This window comes from Pelobates fuscus, chromosome 8, assembly GCF_036172605.1.
Source record: "Pelobates fuscus isolate aPelFus1 chromosome 8, aPelFus1.pri, whole genome shotgun sequence".
Taxonomy (NCBI): Eukaryota; Metazoa; Chordata; class Amphibia; order Anura; family Pelobatidae; genus Pelobates; species Pelobates fuscus.
The window spans coordinates 24,466,749-24,492,870 of NC_086324.1; the positions used below are offsets into that span (position 1 = coordinate 24,466,749).

The window sequence follows — 26,122 nt, forward strand, 5'->3', positions numbered from 1 at the left end:
CTAATTTAGAAAAAAAAAATCTCCAATTCAGCTATAGACACAGCCAGCTGCTTTAGTCTATCTGTTCCAATGTCCATTTTACTCTAACTCATTGTTTGGTGAATACGATCCGTGGACATGTTCTTGATAGGTTGATGTAAGTCTTTTTTGATAAGCATGTATTGTAGTCCATATTTTGGAAAGACAAAGAGTTTGCTAAAACTATGAATAGTAACAGTGAGGATGATTTTGACAACAGATAATTGACAAAGTCTAATTTTTGAACCAACTGAGTCGAGATCGGGGATTTACTTCGGTAAATATTGTATCAGAGTTCCATGAAATGATTAAAGGGTTACGACATTTTCTGAAGGAATTATGTGTCATGAATATTTGTGTAGTATATCATTCATAGAGAAATGAGTTTTATTAAGTGTTTAGAAGAAGGTGTTAGGTTCATATGACCCACAGTCAAGTGGATACATCAAGCGTGTCACAACTTGCCCATTCTTCATGCAGTGTCGCACGTTTAGTGACACATCCTAATGAGCCCCTAGCGCACGCAAACCTTATTTAAGAAATGTGAAGAACAAAGGCACTTTTATAATGCTTATATTCCCTAAGAAGATCGTGAATACATGCATGTTTATATCCCTCATCCCGCAAACTTAAATATGCAGACGCCATTATTGTAGAAAAAAATAGTGCATTTTATCAAGCAAATTTAGAACATTGTCCATTTCTGTTTTTTTTTATTTTTTTTACTATTTTTTTTTTCATTACTGTATCTGAGTCCCAGTAGACTGAAATAATTATTTATGAAGTTGGCTGAGGTTGATGATAGTAGCAGTGAAACGCAGAGAATAATAGAGCTTGTAATCGCACAGCAGAGCCAGAAAATCGCACTGGATCCAACAGAGGCTGAGGATAGCGTAAGGTGTAACACGAGACATAGACACAAAGTAGCAAGATAGATATAATCTTGGTACCCCTATCCTTCCTTCATAGGTTTGTTTTTTTAAACTGGTGTCAAGCTTCTAGAATCCAAGTGAGCAAAGATTCAGTTGGTACTAGCTTATTAATCAATTTTTATCCAAATTTAAAGAAACCCCCAAGTGGTCAAATGCCTGTGTGAGAATACACACCTATATTAGTGTAACCCAATATTGGCCTGCTAGCTGTTGTTGGACTGCTGGTCAATTGGAACTGCAGTGTAAGATCAAGTCTTCATTATATAAACCAAAGCACGAATGCAGACAGAGTCCACCAATCTCTCTACAGAAGTAACACATTTCACCCTCTCCTTTCTCTTGTCTGAGGACAACCAGTTATTTTGTAGCACGCTAAGTGACAATAACTGGTGGCTTTTGTCCATCTGGCAATATTATAAACTACGTTTATGAATACTGATAAATCTGTTACAATATATTATTTCTGCTACAAATATACCTGTGATGTTTGAGGATGATCAGTGAGCACGTTAATGTGAGTTCATTGGTGGAACACTAAAAATTGAGATCCACCAAACTCCAATTATGGGCTTGAAACTAACATTAATGCACACCCGCATGTTGTTTGGAATCTGGGATTAGAAAAAGTAAGCAACACATTGAGTACATAACGACCACAACACACACATTATTTTAAAGGATTGCTCTAACCACGGTGATGTCTTCAGTTTAACCCCTTAAGGACCAAACTTCTGGAATAAAAGGGAATCATGACATGTCAGACATGTCATGTGTCCTTAAGGGGTTAAAGTGATCATGGTGGTAGGAGTTTGTATGTGCGGCGTTTCTGCTTGAAACACTGCACATACAGAAATATTTGTTTTTAATTGTTGCTCCTTGAGGGCTGTTTATCTTCTTTTTTTTTTCTTTTTTTTTTTATAAAACTCCATCTCCTCACTCCCTCCTCTGCCTCCCTGCCCTCACAGGCCCAGAGTGTTAACATAGGCTCCGAACTGGCAATTGGTCCAATCACAGGCTTCTACACGAGTGGCATCCGGAGGCGCTGGATTCCAAATGAGTAAAAAACATTTCATTTTTTAGGTTTTAGAGCTGAAGTTGAGGGTCCTCTTACATAGTTCCCAATATAAAATTAAACACAAAAAATCCCCCCCCCCCCCCCTGCTCCAAAGGGTTAAAGTAAACACTTTAAATGCACACACCAATTATTATAGGTGTATGTATGCACTGATGTAATTTAAATGTTTTAAAACAAAACATGCTATAAAAAGCCTGTGCAGTTTCTGGACTCCAAACATTTCATCACTTTGGAGTGTTCAAATTACGTCTCATTTTTAGTTTCTAAGAATTAAGTACGGGTTCTATTTGGTCATTCTTTCTGTTTCCGCCCTCTAATCTAATCTAGTTCAGAGAGTAGTCCACCATAGTCCGCATGTTTGACTGCAAATCATCTCCTTGCTATTGACTGTCTGGGGTTGATGAGAGTTGTAGCATTATATGAGGGCAGGCTGAGAGAGCTTGACCAAGCATTGCTTTTTTGATACACACACAAGGGTTAACATGGCTTAGCGTCTTATATTTATATCAATCTCGGCAAGTAATTAAGTTAAGGTATTTCCAAGAAGGTTGTCACAGGGAATAAATATAGCTATTGTATGTCGTTCACTTCTTCCTCGCTCATCTCATGTGATTTCTTGTACTTCGGAGTCACAAGATTACCATCTGAGGGAACGTAAACTCAGCTGCCGAGGGAAGAACTATTTGTTGCATTTTATTTATATATTTATTTTATCTTTGCATAATAGCTTTACTTTGCAATATTTCTTCTGCATTTCCTTCCTCATTGTTTTTACGTGCGAATCAGTAAGGAGAAGTTAAAACATAGCAGGTTCTCGCTTTTTGCTGACAAGGGTATCGGGGCTACTGGACACAGTCGCCTTTTGAGATATTCTTCGCGCATGTAAATACAGAACCCACCGAATCTAGAGCTTTATTTTTACTTGAATATCAATAAAATAATCTACTGTTTATTTCTTGCATGAGTTCTAAATGTAAGTTGATGGAATTCATTTAAAAAACAGTGAAGTTACTTGATTAGCAAGAGACTGAGGTCAAGGGCTAGCGGCAAAAGCAATCCGGCTCGCAAGGAACCACAATCAGTTTTATGCAATTCTAGGCTATTGCTGTAATTTGGAATATTGTCTGTAGAAATGGATTGGTCCTAAGTTGGTATCCTCCATTGGAAACATACGGCCTTGGCCCGTCTAATGCAATAAGAGTTAAGCATCTATGAATCCATTACTTCCTGATCTTTATCTTAAATTCTAATTATAAACCAGAATAACACATCGATCCATCTTTTACAATTATTGTCGGCAGTAAGTAGTGATACGTCCTTTCGCACTAACAAACCAGTTATGATAGCCAATCATCCGGCAGTCGATAGGTATTTTTGACCATTCTTCTCTAGAACTGCCTAAAGTCACCTTTTTTATCTGGATTGCCTCGCATTAAATGCTTGCTTCAGATTTTTCCACAACATTTTAGCTGGATTAAGGCTTCAGATTTGGCTGTTGCAAAACACATTTCTTGCGCCTCAGTCATTCAGTATCTATTTGACTATAGTGCCTGGGTTCACAAACTTTCTCACACCCTTTGGTGTTGTTGTTTATATATATATAAAAAAATGATACATATCTAAATATATATTTTTTTTAAACTTTAGAATGAGAAATGAGCCATACATACACCCATCAGTCTCTTTATATGTTATAAGTTGCACCATTTGAAACAATACATATGGGAGAATGTTAAACGTCTTTTTAATAGGATAGCAGTGTGTTTATTTTGATAACAAGAGTAAAAGTTTGCATTTTCCTGTCGCCCACGGGGATAAAGGTTTGTAAAAATAAAGAACACTTTCTTCCTCTGGTTGAAGAATCCTTGAAAAAGCAGAGAGAAGCCAAGATTCAGGTGATTTATTTGAACCAATGAAAATGATGTCATGTTTTATTTCAGCACACTGTGTCCACCCCATTGTGGGACCCAAAGAATGTCAAGGACAATTCCGTACACAAAACTTTGATTGTACTAAAACCGGAAAAACACAGTGAGGACTCCACAACTCTTCATTTGAAAACCTGCATCCTGCAGACAAACTGAAGACCGTATGGGAGAGAGAACGGGAGTAGAAGGAGCTTATCTCACAGAAAAGCTATGCACAGAGGTGGCATAACAGACAGACAGGCACCAGTGATAAAATACAGCTAAATAAACCCGAGCAGTAGAATTCAAATTATTGTCTATATTGTATGTTTCAAACAATAAATAGGGGGAAAAAAATGTTTTTTTATCAGGAGAAATGTGCGTTATCTGTCATTCAGAATAAACATTGGCCTGAATTCGGGGGAGGAGAGGAGTAGGAGAAATAATCTTTTTTCATTAGACATCAAGGCACCACATCAGAGCACTTCCAGTACAATAAAAAATACTAAATCATTACCAGTCATTATAAGTAGGCAGGTAAAAAGCAAAGTAACTCTCCTGGCCTAATATAATAGCAAAATAAAATTATAGATAAAGCAATGCTATTCGGCTGTCTGACAGTCTGGACAGTTTAACATCCTTACACGTTCGTTAACCCTTTAGAACCCCATCTATCAATAGTCGCATCTTTATAGTGTGTCTGGAGATTCTATTCAAAAAAAGAAATGGGGAGAGGGGGATATATATATATATAAATGAACAGTCTTACTCTGAGGTATCCACTTTCTAAGACGCCGGCATAAACAGAAGATGAAAGGTACAAGGAGAAGAATAAAACAGATCAGTCTGGCGTTATTTTAAATGAGTTAATCCTAATTTTAAAAAAATAAAGAAAAAAAAAAGATTTAAAAAAAAAACACCTTTTCTTTCTCTGTTTTTTTTTTTCTCAAGTTTGGAGGGCGGCATTTGTTACGTCCCTATTAATTATTCCTTTAAGGGTAAAAAAAAAAAAAATCCAGTAATTGGCCCTTACCCTTGATTTCTAGATATTAAAATTTAAGCCATCAGAACATTCATTCTTAAAGCTCTGCATATCTAGTTCATTAACAAATATGAATAGCTAACAGCAGCTCATTTAAATAGTATGTCTTACATGGCTTCTCGCTGTACTCTGTTTCTGTCACACTACTCCCAAGAATCATTGGCTCTTATTATACATGTAAATGGCTATCATAAAAATAAAAATTTCATTTAAGATTGTTAATGACTTCTGCAGCAGTCAGACTTCCGTTAATGACCATCCTCTGCCCCTAATTAAACGTATTTATCTTTTCAGCATCTTTGGCTGCGCTCCCCCCTCGTAGTCGAAAATCTAAAACCTTAAAGTCTTAATGCATCGAACGATAAATGTTTATATGGGATTCAAGAAATATTTGCCCCAGAAAAAAAAAAAATATATATATATATATCACTCAATCTTCAGGATCGTTTACATTTTAGTGAGGGAAAGATTACGACGCGATATAACTTTTTACTTTATGGTGGTGTTAAGTGCATAACATCGCCTGCCCTTGCAAAATAAATAAATAAATAAACATCTTTTTTAACCCCTTAAGGACCAAACTTCTGGAATAAAAGGGAATCATGACATGTCACACATGTCATGTGTCCTTAAGGGGTTAAAAAAGTAAACCGATTCACCACTCAATGTGATTTCTTTTGTAGAACGTGCAATGGAATGTAAGCTTAGGTTAAGATATTGCATTTTATCACAAGGAGCTTCAGATTGTGTCTGCAGTGACTATGGTGTGCTCTGTGTACAAAGAGAACAACTTAAAAAGTGTGTGTGTATTTTGGGGGAAATAATGCTTGCGCTTAAACTTGTTATATCATTGGCGGTTCCATCCTAGTCCTCAAAGCACACCAGGTGCTAAATCTCCCCATTGTGAAAAAAAAGAGAAGTGTGAGTCTGATGGGACTACTGGGAGGTCTGTACAGAAGGGGAATGTGGACCTGAGAAGATTGGTGAAAGTGATTAGCAGACATTTTTTGGCAGTCTGAAAGAAGCAGACATAGAGACTGCTCTTGTCTGATAAGGATAAGAGAAAAAGAAACAGGCATAAGCAGATATGGACCAGGTGAGAGGTGAACCCATAAGATATTAGGAAGAGAGTGAGAGAGTGATGTGTTTAGAAAGAGGCAATTTAAACTATGGACCCTCAGAGCTGAAATATCTCCAAGAACGGAAACTCTAAAAGATATACCACAAAATGGAGTTTTCATGCAAGAGGTGTTCACTAGGTGCACCAGATGACCTGGAAGACTAGAGCAGTGGTAACATTGCCTGCCTTAGAGCTGTGTAACTCAAGTACAAATCCCGTTCAGACCACCATACTACAAAAAATATCCACCTTCCTCAAGTCCTTGTAGACCGTAAGTTTGTTTAAGCAGAGCTTTCTAATCTTCACCCCTACAAATCCCCTTCCTACAATTGTGAATTTTTTTGGGCACTGTAGAAATGCTACTAATGAGTCTCAATCAAAGAATCCATATAGATATGAGTGAAGAGGCATTGGCATCTTTTTACAAATTAAAGCTAGCTGATAGAGCTCCTAGTCTACAAAACGGAGATTGTGCGTTTCACATAGACTTTCAGGACATATAACCGATCTCTTCCGCCACCTTAACAATTGGGACATAGAAGAGGAGTTGATGGTACCACATTATCTAGACTGATGATGGAAACATATTATATAGGTCATTATTACTCTAATTGTGTGATAAAGTCCAGTTCTTCTGATGCCCCCCCCCCTTAAAAACATGTGTTTTGTTCATGTACTTGCTGCTTCATTTAAACTGTCACATAATAACCTTTAAAAAGACCTTGAACTAATTTAATCACACATAGTGCAGTATATATTTATATATATAAATATTATTATTTATATAGCGCCAACAAGTTCCGTAGCGGGTGGACTAACAGACACGTATTTGTAACCAGACGAGTTGGACACACAGGAACAGAGGGAATGACGGCGCTGCTCAATGAACTTACAGTCTAGATGGTGTGGGGTAAAGTGACACAAAAGGTAAGGGTAAGGTAGGAAAGGTGGTTGCTAGGATATATATATATAGTGTAGCTTTCTTAAAAGTTTGGAGACCCCTTTTCCTTAGTATTCTCATTTCCTGTGATTGACTGTAGTTTTTGCTTTTTTAATGTATCTGTATTATCATCCTCTTTAGAAGGTTACTTTGTTAAATTAGCCAATATTTATTGAATAGAGAAGATTATTTCATTAATTATATTAGCGTGGTAAGGTCTATGCTAGTGAGATGCAGTAAATGATGAAAAGGTAGAAAACTGGCTCTGTGAGACGATATGTTACCATCAGGTTTTTGCCATCATGTCTTTTTGCCACAATGTGACTGTGAAGTGCCAAATTGTTTCTACACATTTATTTAATTACTTTTTAAGCTTAAAAGCACCACATTAAAATTCTGCAATACATTTTCAATAGATTGTGAGCTCATTTGAGCAGGACCGTCTTTACCTCTTGCCTCTGTTAACACTACTTTGCATGTCAATAATTGTTATTTTGTATCATTGTATTATTGTATAGGGCTGCAAGAGTATGTAGGTGCTATATAAATCCTAACAATAATAATGATAATAATAAAAGAATTCCAAAGTCCATCTATGATAAAGGTGAGGCTCACTTGCAACTTAGCAACATTTTTATTGTGATAAAGCACTACTGGGCAGTGTATCCAAATTGCAACAAAGATATCACAGGAATGCAAATGACATTTGTAATTGCGTAATGCAATACTGTAAATGCTGTTTAATCTTTGTTGTTAGTTTTATTTACTTTTTGCTCCCACTGATAACACAGAGACATATTAGAGGTGACATCTTGCCGCCATTTTGTTTTCTAACCCATACTACATACTGACCCTTGACCTTTCTTTAATTGAATAGTGGAGGAATGCCTCTACTAATAGAAAAACAGTGTTACAAGTTCACTATATGTGCCCCCTGCTGGTATAACACCTTCTTCCCTAGACTGTGTGAAATGTGTAGTGTGAGGACAACCATCTGTCTAATAAACCATTTATTCACATGTAAGAAATAACAGAATTATGAAGAGTATTTTGAGAATCGTTCTATAAGCTATTCACAGATTTATGGGAATCCAACTTTCATGTTTAGTATCTATGGGGACAGCTATCATGAAGAGGGAAATGCAATGTGTTATATGGGTTTCAAATAGGCGGTGGGACATTTTTACATGATGTTGGTTTATTGAAGTGCACCTGTGTGTTCTTATACAAACGAAAGACAATGTACTATTAGGCCCTTATAGTCCTTTCATGGGTACATCTATATGCCAGTTTAACGTGCTCGCCACTTCATTTATGGTCTGATGAGCATATACATTTGGTGTGAGAGTTGCCATTATAACCCTTAAAGACCAATGACGGCACATGCCATCTGAACTATTAGATTTCTAAGAATCAAATTCTGAAATGCAATGGCCCACTCGCTTACTGACTAAAAGCATGTATAGTGATTTAGGTGCAAAATATAACATTTGGTCCCTAAGGACTTAAAAAAAACAAAGTCAAAACAATGCGCTTTTTCTCAAAGTTCCTTCTGAAACACTTGTATTGTCTTAATTCTACTAGCCCCTTGCTGAATTGGCTGGTTAGAGTAGTGGTAAAGTCACTGTCTTTAAACTGGGAATTCAGGGTTCAAATCCTGGTTTAACTTACGTACCAGAAAGTGTTATTGGGCAGGACACCTAACAGTATATAACACTGTAAATAATCTCAGTTAATAAGTCCCACAGACTTCTAGGCCATATAACCTACCTCTCCCTTTACATTAGCAAAAGGGAAATAGAAGAGGCTGCAATCTACCTACCTCAAGTTTTCATAGATTGCAAGCTTGTTTGAGAAGGGCCACCTTCCATAATGGCAAAGTGCTAATAATTATCATAGAAGTGCTGCAGAATATTTTTGCTAACAACACTTAGTAGCTTGCGCACAACTGATATTGTAAGGACTATATAGTAGAAACACAATGACAAAGTATACATGACAACATGCTTTAATAAAGTACACGTAGGACTAGGGTCTTAATGAGGGTTTTACAGTGACGTTAATACAAGAACAACCTCATGTACATATTTTAGGTGGCACTTCAGTAACATCTGCATTAACAATATATCAAGAAGCTCAGCGTTTTTATTTTTTATTTATGTCACAACTTTTTTGGGGGGTAAATACTCTTATCACTTAACATTTTATCCCAATACCATCTAAATCTTTTTCTAACTGCAGGAATTTCTATGTGAAGTCATTCTGTGTCAGTCTCTGTGGGTTTGTATTTTGATGCGTTCTTGACTGCTGTCACTCTACCAGATGGTTGGAAGATAGTACCGTACTATGTTACCCTGTCGAAGAAATCAACAAGTATTATTTCCTCACCAACAGTTATTGTAATGTGTTGGGGAGGGGAAGTGGGCTTTGTTTTATCCTCTACTTACTCTCTCTGGGATCCATAGGGTTAATCGTGATGACCGTACACTCAAGAAGAAAATATAAATGAAATAAAGGTGAAAACATGAAGCTTACCAGAACCATCTACAGAAGCCTTCAAAATGTCATTGTTATTCCAGCTGCGTTCTACTGCATGCTCTCTTAAGTCATCTTCTTCTTCCTCCCTTGGCAAGAGTACTTGGTTGGCATGTGGTGAAGAATCATGGTTAAGCATGCTGGCTGGACTCGTTTCCTGGTCCAAAGTGGTAATAATACTGTCATCTTCGGCAATATGGAGTTTGTCATCTTCATCTGTTTCTGAACCCGTGTCTAATACATTATCGTAACTCAACACTGCAAAAAAATCAGAATAGAAAAAAAAAATCAGCTTAAATGATTGCATGAGTGCAGCTGAATCAAACAATAGTGATGTCCCGAACTGTTTGCCAGGAACCGTTCACCGGAGAACATAGCTTGTTCGTGGCGAACGCGGCGGGCGAACATATGCGATGGTCGGTCCGCCCCCTATTTGTCATGGAGGTGAGAGGGCCAGGGAGGGTGGGTCTGCTGCTGATTGGCTGGAATGTGTCTGCTGACTGTGAGGTACAGGGTCAAAATTTACTCAATGATGATGAATAGGGGGCGGACCGAACATCGCATATGTTCGCCCGCCGTGTTCACCACGAACAAGCTATGTTCGGTGGCGAACAGTTCGGGACATCACTATCAAACAAGCTTAAAAATAAAATTACATTTTTTGAGTGCAGTCAATATTTAGATTCCGTTTACAACAAGATTTTTGCGGTACCACTACCTACACATATAGAAACAGTAATAATTCAGAAATGAACAAGCTTACCCCTTGTTTAGCCCCTAGTTTCAGAAATACTCAGTAGCTTTTCCTAAAATAGAGAGATTGTATATAAGGTCTGTGAACTCAATTGAAGGTGGCTGTTTCTGAATTAGGCAGTCCTCACAAGGCTCCTGGCCTACATGCTAGTACATAAATTGTCCACTTTACCACCAGATAAGAAAGATTAGAGTAATAAACATAGAGAATTAGCTCAGCTAGAGGAACACACCATCCGTTACGCACACATGGGATTTCCAAGAGACTAACTCTCTAGAAATACACAGAGGGGGAAAAAAAACACGTTATAGAGCCATGACATCATGGGAACAAGAAAAAAGAAAAGAGGGGGGAGGAAGCCTGTGTAGTTTAAAAGAGAAAGCACAAACAATTTTCAGGTTCATTTTGATTTGTCTCTCTCTAATAAAGCAGCTCTCTTCTAACTTATCAACTGAGCTATCTCAAGTGCCTCTTGCCCGCTATCGGATTATACAAAAGTGGCAGAAAAGAGTTTAGGAGAAAAAAAAATGAAAGGGATTGTGTGTCAGGTTTTTAATGCTTTTTCTAGAATTCTTGAAACAAGTCTAGTTACAATTTTTTAAGTCCGTCATATCTGCTTGCTGTGACAGGTTCCCAGGGAGTAAAAAGGAACAAAACAAAAAAAGGGGGGAGAGAATTATTTTTTTTTTATCATGTGAAACAGAGGACAAAAAAGATTGCACCGTGCATATCTGCTCATAGTATGATCTTTGTATAATCCTTTAGGTCTGCACTTGCCTTTCTGAACAACTGCACAACAGGTGCAAATTATAATAAAAACGGCAACAGAGCCAGGCAAACAGAATCTGCTGACCTGGTTTGAATACCAATTGACGGGGGAAACAAAACCTTTTGAAGAGGTGTGACCACAAGGGTTTAGGCAAGTTCAGGCTGGGTAATGCCCCCAGAACTACAAAAAGAGAAATATTCTAATGTCTCTCCACTAGCTGTGTGGTCCAGATATACCTTAGTACAATCAATATTGTGAATCTCGTTTTTTTTTTCTGTCTTCTCTTTTTCTGATGACTTCGGTTTAACTATTTCTTAGCAACAAGCAAAAAGGTTTCTTTACAAATGTTCTGAGCACAGAGTCAGGGGAGGGCTGCAACAAAGGATGCTAAGTCCTGGGAATCTTTCAACCCACCTCTTAAAAAGTGATCGCTGGGCACAGGAAGGATAATAGAAAGTCCAGGAGGAGTGAATAAAATTATCTAAGGGCTGGACAGGCAATAAAAGGCCTTTATCCTGGACAAAAAAATATGCCTTTTGAGGTCTCTTTTTGCCTAGCACTGACTAGTTACGGTGACACGTAGGTTCTCCTGTAATAAAGAAGCTGAAATATTTTCTTCAGGGAAGAAAAAAAAAAGATAAATGATTTATCAACAAGCCCCCGAGGAGTTCCAAAAATCACAACAATCTAAGGAAACAATGAAGTCATGTCTCAGGATACAAGGTCAGAGATAGACCATCAATCACCTTGATGGATCAACAGTGTTTCACACTCCTTATGATCTTTTCACAAACAAAAGTAAATAATATAAAGAAAATAAATTGCCAGGTCTGGACATAAAATACCCATTTTAATGTCCATTTAGAAAACGGAAAAAAAATTAAAAACGGTTTTGTTTTTTAACAAACACCTAAAATCTCATGTTTAAGATTTTTTTTTTGTGTTTAATGGTATATTATTTTAAACGAAAACATGCCTTAAATACTTAGATTCTACACATACACATAAAAGAATCAGACACACAGGCTAAAGACAGCATAATCCCCAATACAATGGAATGTGTTCTCTCTTTCAAATTTAAAGATCATGATTCCACCACAGGAGTTTGGTAACCCTCACACGAATATCCACCTGCTAATAAGAATTGCTAGTCTCTTAGCAGTATTAGAATGCCTGTGTATTAGTTCTTATTTAAATTGCCACGCCTTTGTTATATGCTGTTATCTGTTTATCAGAGTATTTTTTTTCCCTTGGAAATTCTACATCGGATTCTCGTGTAAATATCAGTGGTCAACATTGAGTTACAGGCCAAAGAGAGTATGTCTGGACTTTGAGTGTATCCTAATGTATTTTTCTAAAAGCTGGGTTTAAAACAGCAGGCCATTGATAATGGAAATTACTGAATCATGTTAAGGAAACTTAAATGCTGATAAAACTGTGTTTTGCTCATTTACATATCCGCTGCATTGCATTCTGGTAGTGTCATGAAACTAGTTTAAAGCCAGTTGAGAATCTTGGGAAATGAAGTCTGCACATTTGAAAATGCCAACAGTAGCTTACACTGTACTATGCCAAAAAGAACAACTACTCGAGTGAGTACAATGAAAGTTATACAAATGGTATTAACATTGTAGCACTCATGTTGGCCGGAAGCCCACAGAATTCTTCTCTATAATTTGAGAAACTGGGAAAGATGTAACTGTTCCTGGCTTAAAATAGATGCTAATTTTCCATGTTTCTCACAGACAGAGGAAAAATAAAAATGAAAAGCAGAAACAAATGTCCCAAAACTGCATTGATAACCAATCTTTCAGTGTAATCTTCAAACAAATTAATTACAATCCAAGGCATTAGATAGCTTGCCAAAACGCAGCTGTAATTACAGTACATACAGGTAGTGATGGAAGGGAGGCACGCGATCAAGCGATTACAGGATGAGAGATGAGGATTGAACTGTGGGTTTAGAACGTTCACAGAAAACATTGGTAATCTGTCAAATATAATGCTGGAATTATTTCACTGTCTGAAGAAGCAATAGTATTATTTACACAGGGTACACAATATTTTTAAACCATTGAGTGCTTTACAACCCACTATGAAGAGTTAATAATCCTCTTAATAAGTCAAAGATAATCCAGCATTATCTACGTTATATTGCAGGGATAGTAAAAGGGTAAAAATGAAAAAAGGTGAAATATTCGAGACGCAATGTTGCTAGAACCAACTGTAATAGTTTTGGCTCCCAAGCAGTTAAAAAGGACGTGCCCTAAAATAACTGTTTTGTCAACTTGTCTGTTCTGTCACCAGCTAGTTGCCTTTATCAATGATATATCGGGACTCTCGGAGTGGCTAATAGAAGAAATGATACATTTGTGGTCTTCTAATACAGTATTAAGTGTTGCTGGTTGTAATAAGTGTGACGTTTAAAGTAGGTGTACAATTATCTTGCTGAGGCTGTACACAATGTTACCTTGCAAGATCCCCTTTCACAGACATGTGTTACTTTGTCATTAGCAGAACAGAGTAGCATCTGTTCTGAATATAAGGTTTATTGATCATAGTCACTTGGTGACATCAGAAATCTGTATGGGGGATGGGGAATGGATAGAGGCATAGCAATGTTACTTTGGATCATTGTAATAAAGCTCTGCCGGGTTTAAGGAGAACATTGCAAACTGGTATATTGCATTGGTCAGATAATGACTTTATATTTTATTATTAAAAGGACCATAAAATGTTTATTTTTTCATGAAAACTATGGGAAAATCTCTCAAACTGCGGTTGCTTTCTATAAACAGATAAGCCGATTCTAATATGTGAGTACAATATAGTTTTCTTGAAAACAATTTGTATCTTGTCAATCAAAATTCAATGCAAAAGGATTATTATTCTATAATGTCTGAATTGTCAGGAATCTGTAAATCAAACGGTTAAATGTCTGAATTCTTAGGAATTTAAAGTGAATTTCAGATTTGTGGCCAAAACAGAAAAAAACGTAGAATTTGTCCAATTTAGCAATTTGAACTTAAAATGTGAAATTCACTTTGACTCTAGCTACAAATTACACTTTGGTGAATAACCAGTCAGTCCTTATTTCTCTGGTATGCAAGTAGCACGGTTAGTAAAAGGCTTAGCTAAATAACAGGTATATATGGGCAAGCTTTGTTCACACAACGTGGTACTAACATTATCGGAATGTAACATTGTGTTTATGTGTATGCCTCTTTATACCTCTCTTGTCATTAGAACTCTATTAGTTTATTTAGCTAGTTGCTTGGGAAAACAAAGTATAAAGAGTTCAAACACAAGGCTGATTGACTGGATCTCTTTATACTATTTAATAGCCAATATCACAGGAATCCCTTCATTATCACCTAGTGAAATTAAGGGCTAGTAAGTGGTTTGTTAAAGAGGAAGCACCTTATTTAATTTATTAAACGAGTATGGCCCTCTCATGTTTAAAATAGGGAATCTAGCACCGTATAGCTACAATCTTTCTCAAAACGAGAGACAACACCTTGTCCAGGCTTTCAGGAGTCGTTGAGTAAATGGAATGCTATATATCTGTTATAGCCCTTAAACGTCTTTGATAATTAACGCTACAATATAACTTACATGGACACTAGTGACTCATATAAGCACTTACTATGAGTGGAGCAGCCCTGAAGTAGTTAATAATGGGATACTTATCAACGTCAAACAAGGTAAATTGTAGCATGTAATGTGATATAGCAAACAAATATTAAAATTGACCGAAACGGGTAAATATTTTGCTACAGCAGCAAAACCGCAGATTCTGTGGCCACATATGTTGATTGGACATTGGCATATATTTGCCAAACATTCATTTTAACGAATGTTGCACATCTTTGTGTGTTTCACAAACCTGATGGAATATTCGCCAACCCAAAACGACGCTGTCAAAGTTTACTCAGTGTGTAAATCATTTAAAAGTTTAGGTCCAAAAAGTCTGAATTGATTGAATACATTAAATTCTGACTATTTGGACCTAAACTTTTACATTTGCTCTGAATTCCCAACAATTCAACTGATTATTAACCAGCCACAGCTAACTCGAAGACTTTTATCAGGTTACACGGCACAGTGACATCACTCTTCTCTAGGGTCACTGTAAATATGTGTGATGTCATCAATATCACAATGACCAGTTGTTCTGGTGAATCAGCTATTACCTGTTTTTAGATACGATAAATTAGGTCCAGGCACACAGGATTGCTGCAGGTAGGCAGGTCTATTGGAACAAAAAGTGCAATGTTTTGTCCTACACAGAGGCCTTTATCAAGCTTGATAAGCTTGATAAAGGCCTCTTGATAAAGGCCTCTTGATAAAGGCCTCTGTGTAGGCCGAAACGAAACGTTGCACTTTCTATTCCAATAGACATGGGTCTAATTTATTTTATCTACTAAACTGGGTTTTGCCAACTCTGGCCCTGATAAGCACCTGGATTCCTAAGTGTAGCCTCAGATTGTGTATGAACTGTTTTCAGACATATTACAGAAGTGTACGAAGAGGATATACGAAACTTTCACACACAAAAAAAAACAAACATATCCATACTTTTCAATGCTTGCGTAAACCAAAAATAAAAAAAATTCTAGAGTGACTCTATTTACCCTTTTTAAGTTACATCACCTACGGAAAATGAATAAGGCAGGGCAACATTTATATCAACATAGTCCGGCAGCATGTAAATCAGTATGGGTTCCTGATTAAAGGAACTTTCTTGTAAACATGCTATAAACCAGTCAGCTTTGTGTAATTACTATAAGTAAAGCTGTCTTCTTAGATATCACTAGTGGCTTAAAGGTAGCAGATGTGCAGAAGTGTTTTGATCTGGGGACAGCAGGGGTTCAACAAAAAAAAAAAATGAAAAAGAAAATAAAGATTTCATTGTCCGGTTGATAAGGAAACACGAACGCTATCTAAAGTTGGTTGGGAAGTGAATAAGATCCTGAGAGGTCACCGGATAAATGCAGAATGGAAAAAATGTATCTATTAAAAAAAAGTTTCTTGTAGGACATCTGCCATCTGTATGGTTTTTACAGAATTGCTTGTTTGTTTTTCATTAAAAATCTATATGTTGTGTTTGTGTTTTGTATTGTGTTACATTTAAAAGTTGCACATAAGACAGAATTCCGACTGGCTTTCACATCCTCCCATTTATGCCAGCTGTTAATTATTGACTGCTGGCATGGAAGATCATTCGTATTATTTTGTGCATGAACTTAGAACACTGAGCTGCAATACCTGGAAATTAAGGTTGAAATGACGACGAGACGGCTGCGTCCAGAACAATTCTGCAGCACTGAACAATGACATCAATGTACACAAAACACAAGAAAGCATGGGCACGTGGCTTTTTGTACATAGTAATGCAATTTGAAGCCATATACTGAAACTTTATAATATAAAACAATACTACAGTGAACATTACTTAATAATAGTAAAAAAGAAAACAAGAAGAAAAAAACAAAACAACAACGTATATTTAAAGGACTCTACCTTAAGCATAAAATACATAGTTACGAAATCAGTGGGAGTTAAAGCTAAGCAAAAGGCTTTCTGGCAAATAGCGTGATTAAACAATCTCTGCCCCAAATACCTGAGAAATGTGGGCTTAATTCCTGAGAACGTCTACCCGTCTCTCCAAGGATAATACCGTGAGTTGGGTAATGCCATCAATGATGTATATGTGAAGTTATAACAACATCAACCCTTAATGGAAAAATGTTTTGAGAATGTCCTTATAGGCAATTTTATTGAGAATCATTAATGTTCCTCTATGGTGCCACCATTTACAAACAGTTTGCGAGTGGTATTGCACCCTAAAAGTTCTATGTTGAAATTTAGCAACATTTTAAGCAATGTATTGGAGAATACTCGTTTGTAGGAAAAACTGATATTTGGCAATAGCTTGATTTACAATAGGAATGAAGACTGGAAGAATAGATTGCCTACTGAGCATACTGAGAACGGTTTGCATATTAGAAAGTGATAAAACTTTAGCAGTCTGTTTGTAAGGAACTTCACATCGGATTATATACTAAAGTGACAATTTCAAGTGAATTCAGAGTGAATTTCAAATTTAAGCCCAGAGTAATTAACCTGAAAGCATTCCTGAGATAGAGAATTTTTCCATTTCAGTTATTTTGACCTAGAATTTTAAATTTACTTTGAATTCCCACTTTACTGAATTACCCTGGCAGCGTTTTCACTATTGTAGCAATAATATACTCTATAATGCAAACATACATATACACACACACACACACACACCACCGATACACACACGCACATATACATTCGATTGCATTATGTAAAATATATACGTATATATGTTATACACACATCAAAGAACGTTTGAGAGATGTAATGTGCACATTATCTCAGAGAAGGGACCTTGCTGAATTTTCAAGGATAAAAACCTTGGATTTAAAACCTTGAATATACTGATTCCAGGGAAGAAGGGACATTGTCCATATCTAAAAAGATATTGTGTCTAATACCTTCCTTGAAAAATAATATTAATGATGCAACTCTAAATGTAATTTAAAGAAAAAAAAAGAAAAGAAAGATCTACGTAACAAAAAAAACTGCATTGAAGAAAAAACAAACAGAAAATGACTATTTCCTCCAGAAATTAAATCCCCTGTACTTCTAACCATTTTTTATATTGTGCTTACTATACACCGTACATATCTATACATTCCATGTAATACCTGCAATGTATTCCATGGTCAATTCTACTTGAATGCAATCTTTTCCGTTTCTGCTCTTACTATCAGCTAGAATTTAGTAGTTTTGCTTCCACTAACTCTTGACAAACAATCCTACCTGTACGCCTGAAAGTTGTGACTCTGAATTTGGCAAGTTTTCTTCCAAAAACGGTTCCTGTGCTTTTCATGATGTGCAATATTTTGTCTCCCAATCCTGTCCATGAAGCCTAAATACGTAAGATTTCTTAAAACGTGATTCAGTATATGTCCATAGCCAGTGTTAGAGCAACCAGTTGTTTGTGACAAATGCGACATTCAGGTGGGGGCTTCTCCGCAGGACATTACAGAAATAAAAAGAAAGGCTGTTTGCAAGTAAAGAAAAGAGTTTTTTTTTTCTTTCTTTGCATTCATTGGGGGCTAGAAGATTACCTGATTAATTGGAAAAGGGGAGGTGATACCATTAAAGTGGAAATGAAGGATTGTACCTTTACATTGGTGCAATCCAATTTCTATGCAAATATGCAATTTGTTAGGAGTGCAGCTTAGGTCAGGCATTGTACATCACTACAAAATGTGTTGGAGCCTATTCAATTAAATTGATGGCAAGAATGATGCACATTTTTTTTAAATCAGAAGGAATGCCCTTTTTTTCAAAGTGAGTTAATAGTTAAATTTTTTTAGAACTGCTCATTTCAGGTTAAATTGTGTTACTGTAATAAAGTCAATTTGTGGTAGGAGTTTTCTGTGGGGTTTATGCTCTATATACTGGGTAGGGGTAAGTTCACAATTTGTGGTGATTTGTTTAATGGGAAATGCAGAGAACTGACAAAGGGAATGGGGACTATAGGCCAAAAAAAAAGGACACTAGGAATGGAAATAAATGTATTTAGAATATTCCCTAATTTGGCTATTGTTTCTAAATTTGCAATTACTTTTTTGATTCTCCAGTATTCTAAGTTTAGCGAATAAACACCAACTAGATAAGTTAAACCCCCATTTAGGCTACTGTTTTCCCTTAGTGGATTATTTTAACTTTTTTTTCAAAACTTCTGTTACTATCCTATCCGTAATAGGACCTTAGAACTATTTTTTTTTTGTGGCTTTCTGAGGTGTGTCCTAATCTTAATTTTTTGGGGGAGCTCCAAGTTGCAGAACTGTGTAGAGGGATTCCCCTAAGTGACAAGGACCCTGGTGATGCTAAATGTAGCAGGTAAAATGGCCATATTTCACCCCTTCATACATTTATTTAAATTACTAAAGTGACTGCCAAAGACTAGGCCAAAAGAGAGAAGCAGCAAGGGTTAAGTTAAATGGAACACTTCATTACCCCCCTTGTGTGTTTTAGTAGTACGGAGGCTCTTTCCCTGCCCTGGCAAGTTTCTAATTTTTTGGGGGCATCTTTTGGCATTCCATTTTGCGGATAAGTCAATGAAGTAGGTTCAGACTCCTGGCTTCTTTGTGCAGTCTGCGCATGCACAACCACCTTTCTGCCCTATTCATGCCTAGTAAAAGTGTTGTTGTTTTTTTTTTACACAGATTTTGTGCAATTTTATGTCCTATTTCACAATTTGGCTATCCGTAGTTCTTTGGCTTTCGGTAAGTATTTAAAGCGGCTATTTTTTAAAATTTATTTTTTTGAGACATTTTTTTTTGAGTTTTGACACTGTCCTGTTATTTTTTTTAAAGTTAATTTGAGAGATTTTAGATTACATTTACAATCTACCCGAGGAGCATTTGAATCAAGCGGCATTCTGAACATGTGTTTTATTCTTTAACTAAACTGAATTTGTAAAACGGTTTATTGCATAACGAGTGTTTAAAAATCACACTTTGCCTCATCTAGCAAGCTTTTTAAATATTCAGCTTCTATAACAGACCGGCCATTCCTGACACATTAAACCTTTCTGTTAGCCTGTTTTCCAAACAGATCCGTGGCATGCACAAAGGACAAAACCAGACATTATAGTGAATAGACACTGACAGTACATAGACAAAAGCTCAATACATGGTCCCCCCTCTAAAACAGGACACAAAAGCAACGGAGTCAGTGATGTGTAAATCAAACAATGTGAGGGGGAAAATATTGAATAATTTCTGTCATGAGGCACTGACTAACGCCAGGCTCTAATTGAATTAAACTCCTATTTATTTGCTCAGGCCTAAACAACAGGCCGGAAAAAAAGTAAGATTTGCTCAACTGTTCGGAGGTCCCACCTTTTTTCACCCCTGTATAAATCCACCATCTGTGCTCACACACACACACATGTTCCGTCTCAGTAGAAATGTACAGAGACCCGGAAAAGACACAAGGGACAAAATAGAGGCCTAGAAAACACAAGTCATTCAATAGCTTCTAATAGCCTCCCCTGCTCCAAAGATGCCAAAATGGAAGTGGGGGTACAAAGCGTCTGCAAATTGCCCAGGTGAGATTGTCTACATCTCCACCTCAGGCTCGATAGGCATCAAGTAAAAGAAAGGTTAAAATTAGAAAATTCAATTTATTTGATAATTTCCCAGAATAATTAGAGTTAATATGGGTTAATTAATATGCAAATCTCTCAGCAGATGTTCTGCAGCAGGGTCTATGTGAGAATTCAGCCTTTGCTTCTCTCCTGCGTGATTTTGGCTGTCAGTTATTGGGTATAATTACTGTAACTAACCAAATACACACAAAACGTTTAGAATATAAAATCATTGCAGTCCTAGCTCGATTCTTTCAGCCACTTTAACTGCAATAAAAGATGACAATTTATTTTATTTTTTTTAAAAAGTAGGCCTATTTTTTTTTGTAAATAAATATATTTCTGCTGTGAATAACTAGCATTATCAGAACATTTTAATGATCACATGAATATACGCACAGCACCCCGCAGCCACCTGCAATATCATATGAAAGTATTTAACCCGAGCAATGACAGACATTGTCATTGACACAGTCTAAACCGCCAATACCTTGCATTCAAAATGTGACCAAATTGCTCATGATTTTTATTTTTGAACTGGTAAATAAAAATAAAAAAAAATTAAAATTGTAATGCTTTCTCTTCTTTTGATAAATATGAAAACATCAAGTACTGTGTCTAGTATTAAAAATAAACAAAATAAAATAATTACTTTTATTTTATACTTAAGTACATGTTTTCAAAAGCATATTAATTTAAACTAAATAGTGCCCATAAAATATAATTTAATGACTCTTACTGTATTTAAAAACACTCGTTGGCCTATCCCCTGCAAAACAATCATGTACTGAAAAAAAAAATAAGTAAAAAAAATAAATAAACATGCTGAATAATGGCTTATTTTGTATTCCACTCAAACGTGCAAATATTTAATCAAATATAATATTCAAGAGGAAGAAAAACAGCAGGGGGAAAGTTATTGTGTTAAGACTGTTTACAAGCAAAGGAAAATTAGAATGCCAATTGCTACGTGTCTTGCAGTACGTCTCTTAGCAATAGATATTTCAGAGGCCTGACTTTTTAAAGTTGCATTTAAGGGTGAGCAGAGCGTAATAGCCTTAGGCCGACAAAGCATCATGGGAGTTGTACTTTTTTTTTTTCTAACAGCTGGAGTGAGAGGTCTATGTTTTGGCCACCCCTGTTGCAGAGTAATTGCCAATGCTGAGAAAAAGTTATGGTGAATTTGTTTAACTCTTTAAACGCCGGATTTTTAAGCGTCACCATCACAGAGACTCTCCCCCCCCTATGTTTTTGACACCTCACTGTAAGGTAAATAAATCTCCCCGCCATCGATGTTCTGAAGCGGAATGATGTAGGTACTTGTCATAATGTAGCTGTCACTGATATAGCTCTGTTTGAACACACTGACGCTCTTATCTGGGGGCCTGCTCTAAAGCTTGTCTCTGACGACACCCCTCTCCCTAACGCTCTCTCTTTTGGCTCCGGCACAGCTGAAAGAGATGTCATGGCCTGCTGCCACCAGACTATGGCTGCACTCCCCTCCTGCTCTCTATTCCTCCCTCCTCCTCCCAAATCCCTTTCAGGTAGTGGAATTTGCTGACATCGCCAGTGTTGGGTGGCTTGTCAGCTCGATTCAAGGGTGTGGCAATAATTTCAAAGATAGCTGTGCTACATAACTGTGCTTTTTACAGGGAGAGGTGCTTTATCCGAACTACACAGAGAGATAGAATGTTATGTTAGCCCAATAACACATTACATGTTTTAAAGCAGATTATAGACCTGCGATTCTGTGTCTTATTACAAGATCACTCAAGGACACTTGCTGTCTGTCCATCGAGGTTCTGTAGATACTTCCAAGGTTCCGTTCCTGGATTTATTTGTGTTTTTGTTTTAGTGAGCCATACATTTTTACATTTATTTTTATTTTAACTTGTCATAAAGAGCCCAGGGGGTTATCCACTAAACAATAAACTGCAGAGGATAAAAAAAGGGTAATTCAAATTTAAGGCCTAAATAGCTACTTTTGCAAACTACTTGAGTTTGCGAAATTTTACTATTCAGCTATTTTGACTTTAAATATGCACATCTCTTGCAAGTTCGCCAGAATTAAGAGTTTAGTCAATAAACACATTTATTTGGTTTTGTTGCCTGCCCCTGCTAAACTACAACTACTATCATGCTCAGTGAGGTACTGCCTGAGGCTGGTGGGTGTTAAAATATAAATCTGATGTACTGGAATAATGAGGCAACCACTTACCAAACAGTTTAGTAGGAATACAACTCCAATCAGCCTCATTCACAGGTTGACTGAACCTGATAAGAGTTCTAGTTCCCTATCGCATCATATAGCAAGTAAATACTTTAATGGACACATAAACATTAATACTAAAAAAACGAACTAATCCCGAACGAAGGGATTTTATATACAAATCCTTAAATCTCAATTAAACCACCCACCTGAGAAAAAGGAAGTAAGGGCTGGGCAAAACCCGGTGGAACTGTGGCTAATGAACTAAATTTTTTAGGGCTAAGGAACTATTTCTACATTGTTTAGTAAACCATATATTTTTTGCAAAAAAATGTATGTGCATTCAATTAGAAAAAGAGCTACGTTATTTCGTACATAGTTTCCTTTCAACTGTGATCTCAGAATACAAAGGTAGAACTAAATATAACCAACGATTCTTAGACTTAAAACTGTCTGCAGAAACCTTTTTTCTTACCAGGGCTTGAAGCTAAGATAACATTATTATCTTACTGAGCAGAATTACGCAGTGCAAGGTGATAACGCTAGGTTGCAAAAAGTTTCATACTCCTGAGTTATCACAGTCATGTGTTTGTATAGTTCTGAAGCACTTATCTAAATCCCTGAGCTGAAAGAACATAGCCTATACTGATATTTCTATACTTTTTTAGGCTGCAATGAGAGAGCAATGTTTTTTAGTATATTGTATGATAACTGTGTACAACAGCAGAAGCACAGGACGCAGCGTAAAGTTGAGTTTCTCTCTCAAAACGGGTTAAATGTTTAGGACTCCTGTCTTGACAAGATATGGTCTTCAGGAGTTACAACAGGTCTGTTTAGATTGAGAGAAAAAGCAGAACATCCCAATGTTGACAATTTGATTTTATCAGCGTTTGATAGGCTACTCACCTAGAGCAAATATAATAGTTTGGAGATTAGGAATAAGGCTATCTTGAGCCACCAGAATGTTAAAAGTCTTATCTGTGTCTTCTAAAATTACAACAAGCAGCTGCATTGTCAAATCGCGTTTGCACCAGCACAATTAGTTATAGACTGACAGTAATAACCTCAAGAATATATTTAAGGGAATCATAATATCATTTTTATATATTTTTTTTTAATGCATAAGAAAGTTGTGGTACTTGAAATAGCACATATCTTATTTTTTTTCCAAAAAAATTACAATCTGTTTTCGTTTTCACCTGGTGTATCTTACAGGACCCACTTACTGTTAATGACTTCTTTTTCTGTGAGACCAACAAACACTTTTAAAGGTAGTTTTGGATGGAATGAGGAAGTAATGTCTGCATTTGTTGCAGAGTACTGGAGGTGGGGTGTGACGTCATTCCGAGTTATGTCATCAAAATGGGTTTTATGATGCAACTTTCAGACTAATATGACAAAGTGCTGGAGGAACATATTGAAAAATGCCTGAAAACCCAAACCCATGTTTGGGTTTTACATTAGCAGACATTCCGGTCCAATGTCCAATGTGTTCAATAGCATACGTATAGCATAAGGAGAGTCGATTGTTGTACCTGACCACTCTATGGGATGTTCCACCTTTTTAGGTCTCATCCATTTCTAGTTTGGCCTAGTTGACTTGAGTCATCCTGCTGCCAGTAGAAAATCCAAAAGTTGTTTTAGAAATTGGAAATTCCAGGTGTAGTTCTCTTGGCACTGCAGAAGTGCATTTAATCAACATTTGCTATGCCAAGGTCAGCCATTGCTGAGTTATAAGTTACTGATGACAATATGGAGGTCCCTACTGGCTTGCATGATGCTAAGGCAGCCAAGAGTTAGAAATGTCATTAAGGTGAGCAAGGCATTTAATACAGACCCATGCTACATCATGCATTTCTACATAAGCTTCCCTGAGGCCATTTGGCCATCCTAACATACGAATGGTAAGACCAATTTCCAACACTATGGCTTAGGTTTCACACCCTCAGGTGATGTTATCCCACTGGATTCCATGACTTGTGATTGCCATTGATCCCATTAATAATTTTAGGGTGGGCTTATTCACTAAACATTATATGAGCTGTGATGTTGTGGTCACATTTTAAGTAGCCATACTTCTACTACTACAGTAAACAGCTGTCAACAAATATCACATAAATACACGTTTAATATTATTATTATTACTGGTATTTATATAGCGCTTTACAATATTATCAAAGGGGGAGATTTAACAATAAATGAGACACTTACAAAAACTAACAGGAGCTTACAGTCTATATTCCCAAATAAATGCCCTATTTATACTGTTTTATAGATTCTGCTAGTCAAGCACGGATTCAGACTTTTTGCTGTAGTAACTGAGGATGCGTTATGTTGTAATAAAAAGGACACCGTTAAAATAAATGACTTTCGCTAAATATATGCAAATTTCAGTGTAAGCAATCATTGCAAAATTAATTTTGCCAGAACTGATTAAAAGCATTAATAAATCTATATGCCGTATTGCTTCAATCTGATACTATAAAATTGTTGTACTTCCTGTAAGATTAATTTTAATCCTACAATAACATATTACAGTGCCAGTGCATATTACTGTACATTCTGTTAATAATGGGGCAGCGCAATCTGAATTGTAATTACACATAGAAACAAAGTAATTTTAAAGTCACCGCATTGTTTAACACTTTAGACACAAAGCATCTGCACGTGCATTGTTGAATAGCTATGGCGGGAGGCTGGGATGCAGAAGACTTCTCCTTCCAGCACTGAAAGGGTTAATTGACGAAGTTCTATGTCTGACAACGAAGTTACATGTTTGCAGTTCTGAACCTTCTACTTTTATTAAGGGTGATTCTAATTAAAATCATGAACTCAAGGTACAATTGTTCTCACGGAGACTTTGTAAAATTTTCTAACCACCAAAAAAAAAAAATAAAAGAAGAAAAAAAACTGTCGAGCCAACACAGATAAAAGAAAGGTTAATCACAACAGTTTTAGATTTTTCAAGGCTGTTTTGCATTCTTGCGTCGCGCCAAAGAAACTTTTGGTTTGCAGTAGGTGTAGCTTACAGAGTTTTAACCTTCACAATATCTTAGTTGAGATGCCGAGATAGTACACAAAACGTTACTGCACAGAACAAAAAAAGGCGTAAAAAAACCTAAACCTTTCTTTGGGTAAAGGGCTGCTGATATTTAAGTAATAATCATTTCATTTGGAGATTGTGATCAGAACTAAGCCCTGTAGGTGCTTGAGAATCATTGAGCCAAACATGGTGATCTCAGAGCCTTTTTGGTGAGATTTACTAAGAATGCGTCTGTATGACATCACACATGCAAAAGCTCAGTGATCTGTCACCCATTTAAAAGAGAGTAACTTGTGCAAACTGGCTGTGTGCAGCTTATCACTCAGTTGAAAATTAATGAATGAGGACCGATTGCGCAGATGAATGTAAGGAACCACTGAAATACATTTACTTAATCGAGTCATTCTCTTGATTTAGGGACAGAGCTGGGACAAGGTAAAGAATATCAACTGCTTAATCTGTCTCTTTTAAATATAGCAATTGCAGTTCAAAAGTCCAAACAAAGTTGTTGTTTTTCCAAAACAAAAAACCCCCAAAACGTGCATCTATAATCATACAAAACAATAAATAAACAAATGA

At 36.5% G+C, this 26,122-nt stretch overlaps 1 protein-coding gene across 2 annotated transcripts in view; it reads right to left on the reverse strand.

The window, feature by feature from the left end:
- ZEB2 (zinc finger E-box binding homeobox 2) overlaps positions 1-26,122 on the reverse strand; it is a 117,384-nt gene that overhangs the window by 18,487 nt on the left and 72,775 nt on the right. For both annotated transcript variants that reach the window (XM_063429382.1, XM_063429381.1), the window contains one exon: positions 9,570-9,827. In XM_063429382.1, coding sequence (XP_063285452.1) covers positions 9,570-9,827 — 258 coding nt within the window. The remainder of the gene's footprint in view (positions 1-9,569; positions 9,828-26,122) is intronic.